The sequence below is a fragment of the Astyanax mexicanus genome, chromosome 10 (assembly GCF_023375975.1).
Source record: "Astyanax mexicanus isolate ESR-SI-001 chromosome 10, AstMex3_surface, whole genome shotgun sequence".
NCBI lineage: Eukaryota > Metazoa > Chordata > Actinopteri > Characiformes > Acestrorhamphidae > Astyanax > Astyanax mexicanus.
The window spans coordinates 35,279,298-35,291,607 of NC_064417.1; the positions used below are offsets into that span (position 1 = coordinate 35,279,298).

At 35.4% G+C, this 12,310-nt stretch overlaps 1 protein-coding gene across 2 annotated transcripts in view; it reads left to right on the forward strand.

Moving 5' to 3' along the window:
* Positions 1 to 102: 102 nt before the first annotated feature.
* The window catches only part of dock4 (dedicator of cytokinesis 4), a 107,819-nt gene continuing 95,611 nt past the window's right edge, over positions 103 to 12,310 (forward strand). For both annotated transcript variants that reach the window (XM_007252878.4, XM_007252879.4), the window contains exon 1: positions 103 to 305. In XM_007252878.4, the coding sequence (XP_007252940.3) occupies positions 269 to 305 (37 nt within the window). In that variant the 5' untranslated portion in view covers positions 103 to 268. The remainder of the gene's footprint in view (positions 306 to 12,310) is intronic.

Here is a 12,310-nt window from a genome sequence, read left to right on the forward strand (position 1 = left end):
ACAGCGCTCCGATCCTGTTACTGAGAGCTCTGGACCTTGTAGTTTTTAAAAATCTTCTATTTGTCATTCATATACTTCATCTCCCATGAAGCCCAGCCTCCCTGTTTTTTTACGGGGCTGGGAAAATGTGCTGTAGCTATGTGGGATGCTGCGCGTCTGCGCTCCGAACAATACAGCCAAAGCCAATGGGACAACAATATGGACTGTATCACTGATCATCATTACCCCGGTTTATAGCATGCTTCTTATTCGCTAGACTGCGGGAAAAATGTGGATACCGACTGAACACGAAAAATATGGCGTGGGTAAGTCTGGGTTTTCATTGTTGTCTCTTTATAATGGACCGGTGAGTTGTAATAGGTGGATTACTGCAGGTGTGATGATAGTGATAAGATGGGGAATCTGTGCACCCTGGGGCTCTGCGTGTGATACAGCGCTCCGGATCTGACTGACAGAAATGTGTGCAGTGATCATCGATTAACAGAATTGAGATCGAATATTTTAAATTAGACTGCAGACTGGTTGCAGTGGTATTTTTTCCAGTGGTTTATGTCCGGTTGTTTGATTGTACTGGTGTTTAATCACTGGCACATGCTGCAATCCGGAGAAATCTTGTTTCGTGGTCATTAAATACAAATAAGAAGCCCCCACCCTCTGTACGCCTAGAATAATATATATATATATATATATATATATGTTTTCTTTGTCCTTATTTATTATTATTTTTATTTGTTTGTATGTTTTAATGTATACATACAAATGACCAATATATACCCAAAACATTTTATATTGAGAATGATTTAAGAGACCACTTCAGTTTCTGAATCACTTTCTCTGATTTTGCTATTTATAGGTATTTGTTTGAGAAAAATGAACAAATTCCAAATAAAAATATTGTCATTTAGAGCATTTATTTACAGAAAATGATAAATGGCTGAAATAACAAAAAAGATGCAGAGCTTTCAGACCTTAACAAGTTCATATTCAAAATGTTCAGAAATCAATGTTTGGTGGAATAACCATGGTTTTTAATCACAGTTTTCATGCATCTTGGCATGTTCTCCTCCACCAGTCTTACACACTGCTTTTGGATAACTTTATGCCACTCCTAGTGCCAAAATTCAAGCAATTCTGCTTGGTTTGATGTCTGATAATTCAATTGGGTAAAATCAAAATAACGCATAATTTTTAAGTGGTCTCTTTTTTCCCAGAGCTTTATATATGTAATGGTTTATGTACATACAGTACATATATAGTGGTGGTGATGTGTGTGTGTGTGTGTGTGTGTGTTTGTTTGTGCTTGTGTGCTTGTGTGTGACGCTCATGTGACTCTTGTGTGGCGAAGTTTGGATCAAATGTGCCCTCCACTATCAAAAAGGTCATGAAATCATCAAAAATCCCCATCTGTTTATAAAACTCAAGGCATACAAGCAGTTCTTATGTTTTGTTTTAGTGTCCAGGCTGGTTTTGTTGTGACAGTAGATGACAGTTTGAGAGATAAATCTTGTCAGATGCGAGTACTAGGGCAGATGAGCAATCCATCAAAATCTGGGTGGCCATTTCCCGCGGGCAAGCAAGTGGACCTAGGCATCTTGCTGAGTCTAAAGTGGGCTGAGTGGCAGCAAAAGTCAGAGGACTCAGAATTCTGCATGGCATAGCTATACTGAACTGCACACTACAGTAACATGGGTTCATTGACCCATTTCAGATTAGGCTCTGACAGTTTGGGAGGAATTAGTTACTGAATCCATTTGAGCCAGAATCCAAAATTGCTTTATCTCATGTACTTCTAAGCATGCTCACTGTAGAAAGTTTCAGATGTTGATTGTCAAGACCTTCTAATCTGCTATTGCCTCGGACCCATCTCTAGAAAAAAACTATTATTATGGCAAACCTTAAAAATATCTTATTTATAGTATGGTTATTTACAAAACCATATGTGTTTTTTCCTGTTCCTTATAGAAGCCTTTTTGGTTAAAATTGACATTCATATCTAACAGATAAAGGATATAATGTTTCAGATTCAGACAGTGTGGTTTAAATGAGAGGAAAAGAGCAATATAAAATGAAAATCGAGCATGAAGGGGTGCAGAGCAAACAAAAGCTGGAGAGACCAACAATATAAATGTCTCTCAAAAGGGAAAAAGAAAATAAAAGAAAGGAGAAGAGATTGAGAGAAAATCATCATCAGCAGCAGCTCTTCTTGCATCTCTTTGTGTAAACTGCAGAACTCTGTCTGTCATAGAAGAGAAGATGCTAAATTCTACTGGGTTTGGTAAACAGTCATATTAGCAATTTTTTATTTGTCATGGATGTAGTCGATCAGTAAAGCAAGATTCAGTATCCAAATTTTATGTATGGATAAGCTGGAGCTGCAAAGCCAACATTTTTAGCTTTAACTCTAGAGGTTAATAGTGTTCATATACATTTCAAATACTTGTTCACTCACATGTATGTCTTCATTAATGCTTTACAGGCTAGTTGATGCGATTTGTCATGAAAGGAGTCTGTGTGTATGTGATAAAAAGTAAGAAAAAAAGTGTAGGTGACTGTTGACTCATAGAGTTATCTACATTAACTTCAGATCTTAAAAAAAAAATAAAACTGGACATTGTGTAGTTTTTACATAATCAATGTTATCTTTTTCTCTTCCAATATCCGATCTAGCATGTCAACCTTGTTAGCATCACTTAGGCTGTAAAAAAGTGTGTGGGCATGTTATTTATTTATGTTATATATTGATTATATATTTATTTAAAATAATTGTTAAATCTGTGTATTTTAGCTACATTTGCTTTGCAGCTCCAGTGCAAAAAAAATAAAGAAAGAAAGAAATTAAATCTAGACACTGAATATGTATAAATGGATTGGGTTTTTTATATGATAGCAGAAGTTGTGTAAAACCAGTTCTTTCAGTGAGCTATTTTTAATTGAAGCACTTCTCTCAAAAATTTGCATACAAAAGTCGAACACTTTGTCGCACCACAGAAGGACAGAGACAGCTAGATTTGCTGCAGAACTGGATCAGATTCAGTCTTTTTACCATTTTAAACTCCAATCTAGAATATCAGCCTGATAATGATACCCTTCTATACTATAATGCCAGCTCTGGAAGTTGCTGTGGACTGGGGATGATAATGAGCTGGAGGATTGTCTGGTGGCTGGCTGTGTGAGTGGTAAAGGCTACAGAGCCCATTAGGGTGGGATATGGAGAAATGTGTGCGTATTAGAGCACTGCTCTTTGGAAGGTGCACACAGCTACAGAAACCTTTATCATTCATGAAATATGGATGGAGTCCAGCGGGGAATGGCACATACACACATGCAGAAATTCACACATGGGCACCCACATTTACACTCTCACACACACCCATACACACACACGCGCACACACACTGTAATCTTGGCTTCTCTTTTCTCTTGGTTGCATATTCAGCTTGAGGTGCCATCTGCTGTACATTGTAAAACCGTCATCAAATAGTACACGTTTCTGTAAACAGAACAGCATGAATTTCCATGATGACGGACCTTCGTTCTGTTCTAAAAACTGTTCTGAATTTTCTTCTCAGCTGGCCGGACCACATGTCCTGGAACAGACAACAGCTTGGTAAAGCAGCTCTGACAAGCTCATATGAAACCATCTCAAATGAAATGAAAGCAGCTCATACTAAAGGCTGTTTAGGGATATCACTGTCAGTTACACTGATAATCAAGTACAAGCCCAATTCCAAAAAAGTTGGGATGCTGTGTATAAACACCCACACTTTATTTACAATAGAACAGATATTAGATATCAGATGTGGAAAGTGAGACATTTTACTATTTAATGAAAATACAAACTGATTAAAAACTTGGGATGGGGCAAAAAAGGCTGGAAAAGCAAGTGGGACTAATAGAAAAAACAGATGAAATTGGAACAATATGCATCTAAATCACATGGCTTGGTATAAAAAGACCATTTAAGTGAGACAGTGTCGTTCAGAAGTCTACAAATAGTGAAGACTAGATATCCCACTATTTACAGTACAAAATTCCAGATTCTGAAAATCTGGAATAATCTCTGTGCTCAAGGCACAGTGCCAACTGTGAATATTGGATACTGGTGATCTTTGGGCCCTCGGGGGGCACTCCATTAAAACCAGACATGATTGTGTACTGGAAATCACTGCACTGGCTTAGGCAGTTATTTCTGACTTAACATCTGATATGTGTTATAAGTTCTGTTGTGAATAAAATATGGGTCTATTATATTAGCAAATGTTTAGTGCCTCAGCTTTGTAATTTACCTTAGAGTTGTAATTTAAAATTAATCAGTTTAATTATGTTTTACTAAAATAAACTTTTAATACTTAACTATTAATTGTATTACTATCAGAGGGGCTTGTGTGTCTCATTTTTGGTACTGTCTGATATAATGTATCTAGAATTTGGAGTCTGTTGACACTAGCCTTGGTTAATGTTCTATTTTTTTTTCTTGCTGTAATTTTGTACCTCCAACTGATACTGTCGAGAATGACACGAAATATTTAGAACTTACTAATATTAAAAGTTAAATGATTTTTCTTTCTCTTGAAAATTACCAATGTTTGGAGATGAAAGCTTGTTTTCGGACTGTGTCAAGATGCGGACTTAGTTTGACAAACAATTTTCCTCTTCTTAGATATATAGTCATTCAGACAAGGAACCCTTGGTGTCCAGAATTAGTTTGGTTCAGCACTGTAGCTGTATGGCTTATATGGTTAAAAATGACCATAAACCAACAAAACCTTTCCAAAGTCATGTCCATATACTTACATCATTATGGTGTTGGTAATTTGATTTTGATACAAATTCTTATCTCCATATGCTTCAGAAAAATATCCATATACGATATGGTCAGATATGATGAAAACATTAACAAAGTATATTGTTAACATTTCAATTTGTAACACCATAAATAAAAGATATGATATAAACTTAAATAGTATATTGCTAACTGTGTATCTAAGTACATTTTTACAGGCTTTGTAAATTACAAATTATGTTAAAAAAAATTGTCATGTTGCTCCTTTATTTATGATTTCTATGACATAGATTGTACATATACATAAATGTGCCAGTGCTAGTTTATAAATGTATAAATCTTTTAAAAATTGTAAAGGAAGATCCACATTTTCACAACACTACTTTTAATATAGTCAGTAATGTAAGCACTGAATTTTGTATGTTACATTTTTAAATTAACATACGAGTTAACATAAAAAGGGAGGAAAGGTAATCAATGAAGTGTTTTAAAATACTCTGTGAATGGCAAATATTGTGTAGATCAGTGGTTCTGAACCCTGGTACTAAAAGACACCCTGCCTGGCACATTTTAGAGTTTACCCTTCTCCTAACACATCCATTCCAGCTAATCAGATAATTAAACATACTAATTAATAAGTGTGTTAGAGCAGAAAACCACTAAAATGTGTAGGGCAGGGGCTCCTCCAGGACCAGTGTTGAGAAGCACTGGTGTGGATATAGTGCTCATGCACACACTCAGGCCCACGAAAGTACACACACAGGCTCACAACAGCAGACAGGCTTTAATAGATTCGGCAGATGGCTTAATTTCAATGATTCCACAGCCTTTCTTCTGAGAAGCATAGAGCTGTCTCATTAGATTACATTAGTAATTGAGTAATCTACCTCATTATTTTGAAGATGAATCGAGTAATCAGGATTATTACAAAGACTAAACAATGAAAATGGATTTAGTTGAACCCATGCATATACTTTCAAAGACTTAATAATATTCTGTTGAAAAAAAAAGATAAATAAGGAAGCCTTTCAAAGAACTTCTAAAGCCAAAAATGGGAGCGTCCATCAGGCTCTGTTTCTGACTGTAAAAGAAAGCAGGAGGAGAATTTAGAAAATGCTTTATCATCATATTTAAACTACAAAAACAATCATATCTGATTCAGGCGGACTTTTATTTTTAACAAAGTAGCTGTGCTAGCCCTAAATGTAATGTTATATTTTAGGCCCAATGGTTTCTTTCAATTTCCTCACAGACTTCACACTTACAGAACAGCCTGTTCACATCATCTAACATTTCTCCTGCAGGGCAACGGACAAATAAGTTAACTTGAAGCGTCCACTTATGGTCCACTTCACTAGCTGTGTCCCTCGGCCCCTGGGGAGGGGGACTAGGCTGGTGCGTATGCATGGGAATGTATCGAGTCTGGACTACGGTGTCCTCCTCTGGTGCTGCACGGCCTGTGAGAGCTGATTTATGACGGGAGTGTGTGTAAGGCATGCTGATGAGACGCTGCTCTTTGTCACACGCTGACTCTGCTCACGCTCTGCCCCGGTCAGCAGGCGAGAGGACACGATGAGAGGGAGATAACCTAAAGCTGGTGGCACATACAGAAAAATGTACAACACCGGAAAGCATTAGTATAAACACACACACACACACACACACTGGCATGACCAGAAAGCAGATTCAGAAAGCAGTAATTTTAGATTCTTTGGAAAATTATACATTGCATTTTAAATTTCACGACGATTCAGTGATATTTGCTAAAAAAAAAAAAAAAAAGGTCCTGTATGTTACTTTTTTTCAGTACCCTCTCTATTAGGCTTTTTTTGTTATTGAGCCTCTAACATGGGTTTTGTAGCATCACAAAAAACTATTAGTTATGTTTTTATGATTACTATAATTGTTTGGCAACTAAGTTCACATACATTGACTTTGAAGTGAACAGCAACTCTCTTTAAAACTCTTAAAAACTGCATTTTTTTATGATAAGTATACTTTTAAAAATGTACACTTAAATGCACTTTTCTTTTACAAGGGTAGTAAAGACTCTGTCTGGGTCTCCTTTAGCTTGCCAACTCTCTTTAGCTCGAATTCTGTGTTCTTTTTTAACAATGCATGAACTGATTGGTAATCAGTTACGCATTGTACATTAATGTAAACACATTGTACGTTAATGTAAACACATTGTACGTTAATGTAAACACATTGCTATGTGAATTCATGAGTTTTGCTTTGATAATTAATGAAATATTGTCAGAAAGTAGAGCGTAATTACACCCAAAAAACATTGAGTATGTCAATAAGCAGCTATACTCGCTTGAGCAGCAGATCAAAAACATTGGCAATAAGATTATAGCTAGTGTCCTGTAGTCATGGGCGTGGTAGTGGGGGGAAAAGTGGACCTGACTACCCAGGGCCCGAGTAGGGAGAGGGGCCCATGAAAATGAAAAGATTTTATTTTCGCTCACTTTCCTTTGTTTACTGGCATGGATAGGGGCCCATTAACATAGAGGGTGTACAGGGCCCAGAATTTGCTGCTACGCCCCTGCCTGTAGTCATGTAAAAACTTAATTCAAGAAGTCCGGTGTCTATATTTTAAGTGGTTGTATGTGTTGTGTTTACAAAATGACAGTGAGTGTAGTGTTTAAAATATTCTAGAAAAAGGACTAGCTTTGTTTTCTTTTTCAAGCAACAGAAGCACAGACACAGTGTTAGCATGCTAAGCATAGCTTAGCATTGCTATACAGAAATTACAGCTATTACTATAATGCCTGGCTGCCAGTTTTAGTAGCTCGTCATAAAAATATCTTAAGTTTCAGGTCACAGAGCTCTTGCCTTCTTTCAAAAGCCAAGCCGGTGTTTATCCTGAGTTTACCCTTGTGAAAAGGAAGTATACTTAAGAGCATTAAAAGTATGTTCAAATTAGGTAAAGAATACTAAAAGTGCATTTTCTATTTAATATACTTAATAAAAATACACATTAAAAATATACTTTCTCTGTATTTCCATAAAATGTGTTTTTATGCAATATGATTTAAATTATACGTTGTGTTGATAGAAAATATATGCAGTGGCATTAAATACAGCTTAAAGTGCACTTTTTCCAGTGTCATTAAGCTGTACACAATATATGTATCAATACGCAAAGTAGTACATTTACAATATAATTCAATTGCATTAAAAAGGATGTTTAAAAAACACACATACCTAAATCTACTTAAGTTCGCAAAATATATACGGAAAAAGCACTCAAAAGCACAACCTAATGCTTTTATGTTGGATTTATATATAGCTTAATTACAATTGAAATATACTTAAGTTGCTGTAAGTTGTTTCAAAATAGTACATTTAGTATGTATTTAAGTACATACTCATTTTAATGCTAAATGTATGTACTTTTCCATGTGAAGTATACTTTTTAAAAAATATACTTAAACACACTTTTCTTTTACAAGCCAAATCTCTTTAGCTCTAATTCTGTGTTTTTTCCCTAAAGACAGTTTTCTCTTGTGATATCTCCATGTTTGCAGTAGCTGATGTATCAGGGCCATTAGCAGTGCTGGGGTTGCTTAGGTAAACTACTATTTGCACCAGATCCTCTTTTTGACCACTCTGTTTTTAGGATTAATGCATTTTACTTTGCAAGAATGGCCATGTCAGCACACTAATACATTTATTTTGTCAATTTGAGACTTAGGAATACTATGCTTTGTGTTGCAGAGGCTTGCTGAGTTGCGATGGAAATTTTATTAGAGAGAAATAAGTTTACTGGAAAAGACAAAGAGATATACATAAAGTTAGGAAATACAATTCAAAAGACACATACAGAGGCTAGAAAGATGAGAGTGAGCTCTGGCTCTCATGTTCCTTTCATCCGTCTTTACACCTCTTTTTGAGTGGGGCTAAACATTCTAGAAAAAAATCTATACATGGTTTTATCTTCCTAGTTCTGCTAAATCATACAACACGTGGCCAAAAATGAGGTGATATTTGTATTTGTGTAGAGCTTCCAGAGTTCGCTCTGTTCTTTTCTTGCAAAGAGGCAGTAAAACTTGCAAGCATAAGGGATATATCTGGAACAGTACATTTTGTGATCAGGCAGAATGCTGCAAATTAGAGGAAGCATCTAAAAATCCTTATATTGTCAGACATAACTACATACCAAAAGAGTGTTCAATGGAATTAATTGCTTTAAATGTGTCCCTCACAGTATTTAAAATAAAAAAGGACAGTCACTTTAACACTACAATATTAAAATACCACCTCACATCTTTAATTTTAGATTGGACAAAGCAGAGCTGTGGTCTGTCCACTGGTGAAAAAAAGAACTGCTGGTACATCTGAAGCTTTGTTTGCTGTTGGTGTTATGAAGGAGAGGTGTGAATGTTCTTCCTCCAGGATTGCTCTTTGTCTAGCGGCTATTCTCTGCATTTCTTTTACTCTCATCATGCCAGTATTGGCAGTTCATTTACACAGAGTGATCATATTTTGTTTTTTGTAAGAGTACACTGGGGACACATGGGTGTCTTTCGTGCATAGGATGTTGTGGCTGGGGGTCTTCATATAGTGCTTAGGTGGCTAGTTGGTAGGACTATGTGTGTTTGCGTGCGCGTGTGCGCGTGTGTGCATACGTGCGTGCGTGCGGGTAGGAGGGAGGGAGTTAAATAACGTTACAGATAAAGGATTCTTGCAGTCCACCAGTGATGGTAAGAACCTGCCTGTAACATTTGTACACAGAATGTGAGGCAACTGTAAACCAAACATTGGTGTGAAATGAAAACCACTGGTGGATACAAAAAGAAGTGATGTAGATTGTTGTTGGGGGGGAGTGTGCCTCTATGGTTGAAAAAATGTTTCTAACTGCATGGCACAAAAAAAGACAGAAAAAAGCCTTATTGGTTGCCCTTTTTGTGATTAAAAAATAAAAACTGAAGTGTTCCATTGTGTAACCCTTCTTTCAATATATTGTGAGGGGCCCTCTAGATAAAAAAATATATTGCTGTGTCTTAATGAGACTCCATGTATGTGCCAGTGTTCCCTTTCAGTAGACATCAGTGCTGTTATGAAATGCCTTCTATACCAACCCTATTAGACACTGTCCCAAAGGGAAATGCCAGGGAATATACCAGTATATACAGTGTAAGTTGGTGCTCTGTAACTGCACTCACAATGGGATAAACTGTATTTTAATGATACAAGACAAAGTAAATTGTTGTCAGTGGTGGCACAGTGTTAAAAGAAAAAACACAATGGCCATTATTAAACTTTTTTCTTTTACATCCATTTATATTTTTGTTTTTAGCCACACCAGAATTGCTGTGTCAGTTTAACTAAATATATTACATACTACATATTAAGCCAGTGCTGGGTTGTGTAAATTACCAAAATTAATGTATTTTTTTTATAATGAGTTATTTTCCAACCGCAGAGAGATTCAGAGAGAGCATGAGTTCAGAAAGAAAATGAAATTTTACTCATATTCCCTGTGGCTCAACCCAACTATTAAGCTAATTGTTGCCAGTTAGTAATCAGATAAATGCACTTTGTTGCATGTCTTTTTTTAATTAACCCATTTATACAATGACAAATTTGCTAAACATTAAATAATGACTCATTTTATTTAATGGTATACATTATTATTATGCAGTAAGCTATACAAAACCCTATTTAACATATAAGGCAAAAAACAGTGTATATATGAGTTCACACTAATGCATGTCAGTAAGTATCAATCCATAGATTGTTTGGTTCTCTCAAAATGTCTGAATGATGATGTATAAATAATGCCATTAATTGTATACGAGATGTAATTTGAATGTCAAGATAAAAATGTATGTCTTACATAGTTTGTTACATTTTGCTCTTGCCAAAAAAAAGTGAAATATGAAAATGTCTTTAATATTTTTTGTGCAAAACTGCAATGACAAGAGTACACATATCACATGATGACTGATGATAGTGTGCGACAGGGTGAAATAAAGTAGAAAGATTTGGCCACCATGCTTTATACTATCTAGCTTAGACCATCTAACATCAGCAACACTTTAACAGTAATTATATGACTTTTCTGTGAATACTGCAGCAAAAATGGGATGGGCATGTAATGCTTGATGGACAGTGGAGACAGCACCACCATATCAGATTATGAAAAGCAAAGGGCAGCTTTTGAAGCTTTTGAAGGCATCTCCTCAAAAGACTTGTCATGTCACATCATGTGGCAGTACATTTCAGCTCAATACGTTGGTGCTACCGGGGAAGTAAAACATAAAAAGAGAGTAATTATTCTCAGTAAAATTAGGTTGACTTATGTGAAATCTGTTTATATTTTGGAAATATTTTTTTCTGGTTTTATTGGTTTTATTTTGTCATAATTTGAATTTTAAGGTTTTTAATAGTGCTGTCAGGATTTTTTTATTTTTTTACTAATTACATGCGCCGTGATTAATGAATCTAAATTAGTTGCATTTAATCAAATCTATTATCAAAACATTTTAAATTGACCAAGCTGAGGAATAAATGAAAGAATAACTGGCATGGACTTAAAAGCTCCCTGTAATGAACATCAGTCAATAACAGATGCCGTAAATACTGTACATCTCTTATAACACTAGAACAATTATTATTGCTGCACCTTTATTCACCTAAACATTACAAAACAATTATAGAAGGCAGTATTTTTAGAAGACTCTATGCTACTCAAATATGTCTTAAAGAGTAACTAAACTCTAAGACTTTTTGTACATTAATAGCTGAAATATTTTGCTCTGTAATAATAAAATAATAAAATATTATTATTATTATTATTATTATTATTATTTTCTCCCCTGAGTCTTTTATTATAACTGACAATGCTAACTGGTTTCCGAGCTGAATTAATGGCTGATGTTTGCTAATTAATGCAGCTAGCGGCTCAATGCTAGCTAACAGCCGACCACAGCAGTAGGTATTTGAGAGTGTTAGCTTGGATGCTAACTGATTTATGAGCTGAATTAATCGCTGATGTTTGATATCAGATTAATGATAATGTGCTAGTTAAATATTGTGGTACGTCCTGCTGTTTGATATGATTTGTGTATGATGGCTGTACATTACTCTGGTCTTCAGTTACTAAGGTTAGAACGTCACCACCAGGCTACAGTGTCAGTCACTGTTTTTTAGATTTCCTAATTATGTGTAATTCAGTGTGTTGATTTTTTTTTTGTGTATTTCTGTGTGTCTAATGGGGTGGGCGACATGGCTCTAAAATAATATCACGATATTTCAGGGTATTTTTGCGATAACGATATACTTGGCGATATAGGAAAATAATACATTAATTTTAGGAATGTAGTATAATAGCATAATCATAATGTCGCAAAATAAATAATATAGCATAAAATAATATAATGCAGCAAATAATACTGCAGAATATTTAGTGCATGCATATAAACTGCAAACTAAAACAATTATAAAATAAATACACCTAAAGCTTCACAGTAAATAATAGACTACTTTTAAGGCAGAACAGCCCTATTATCACGATAT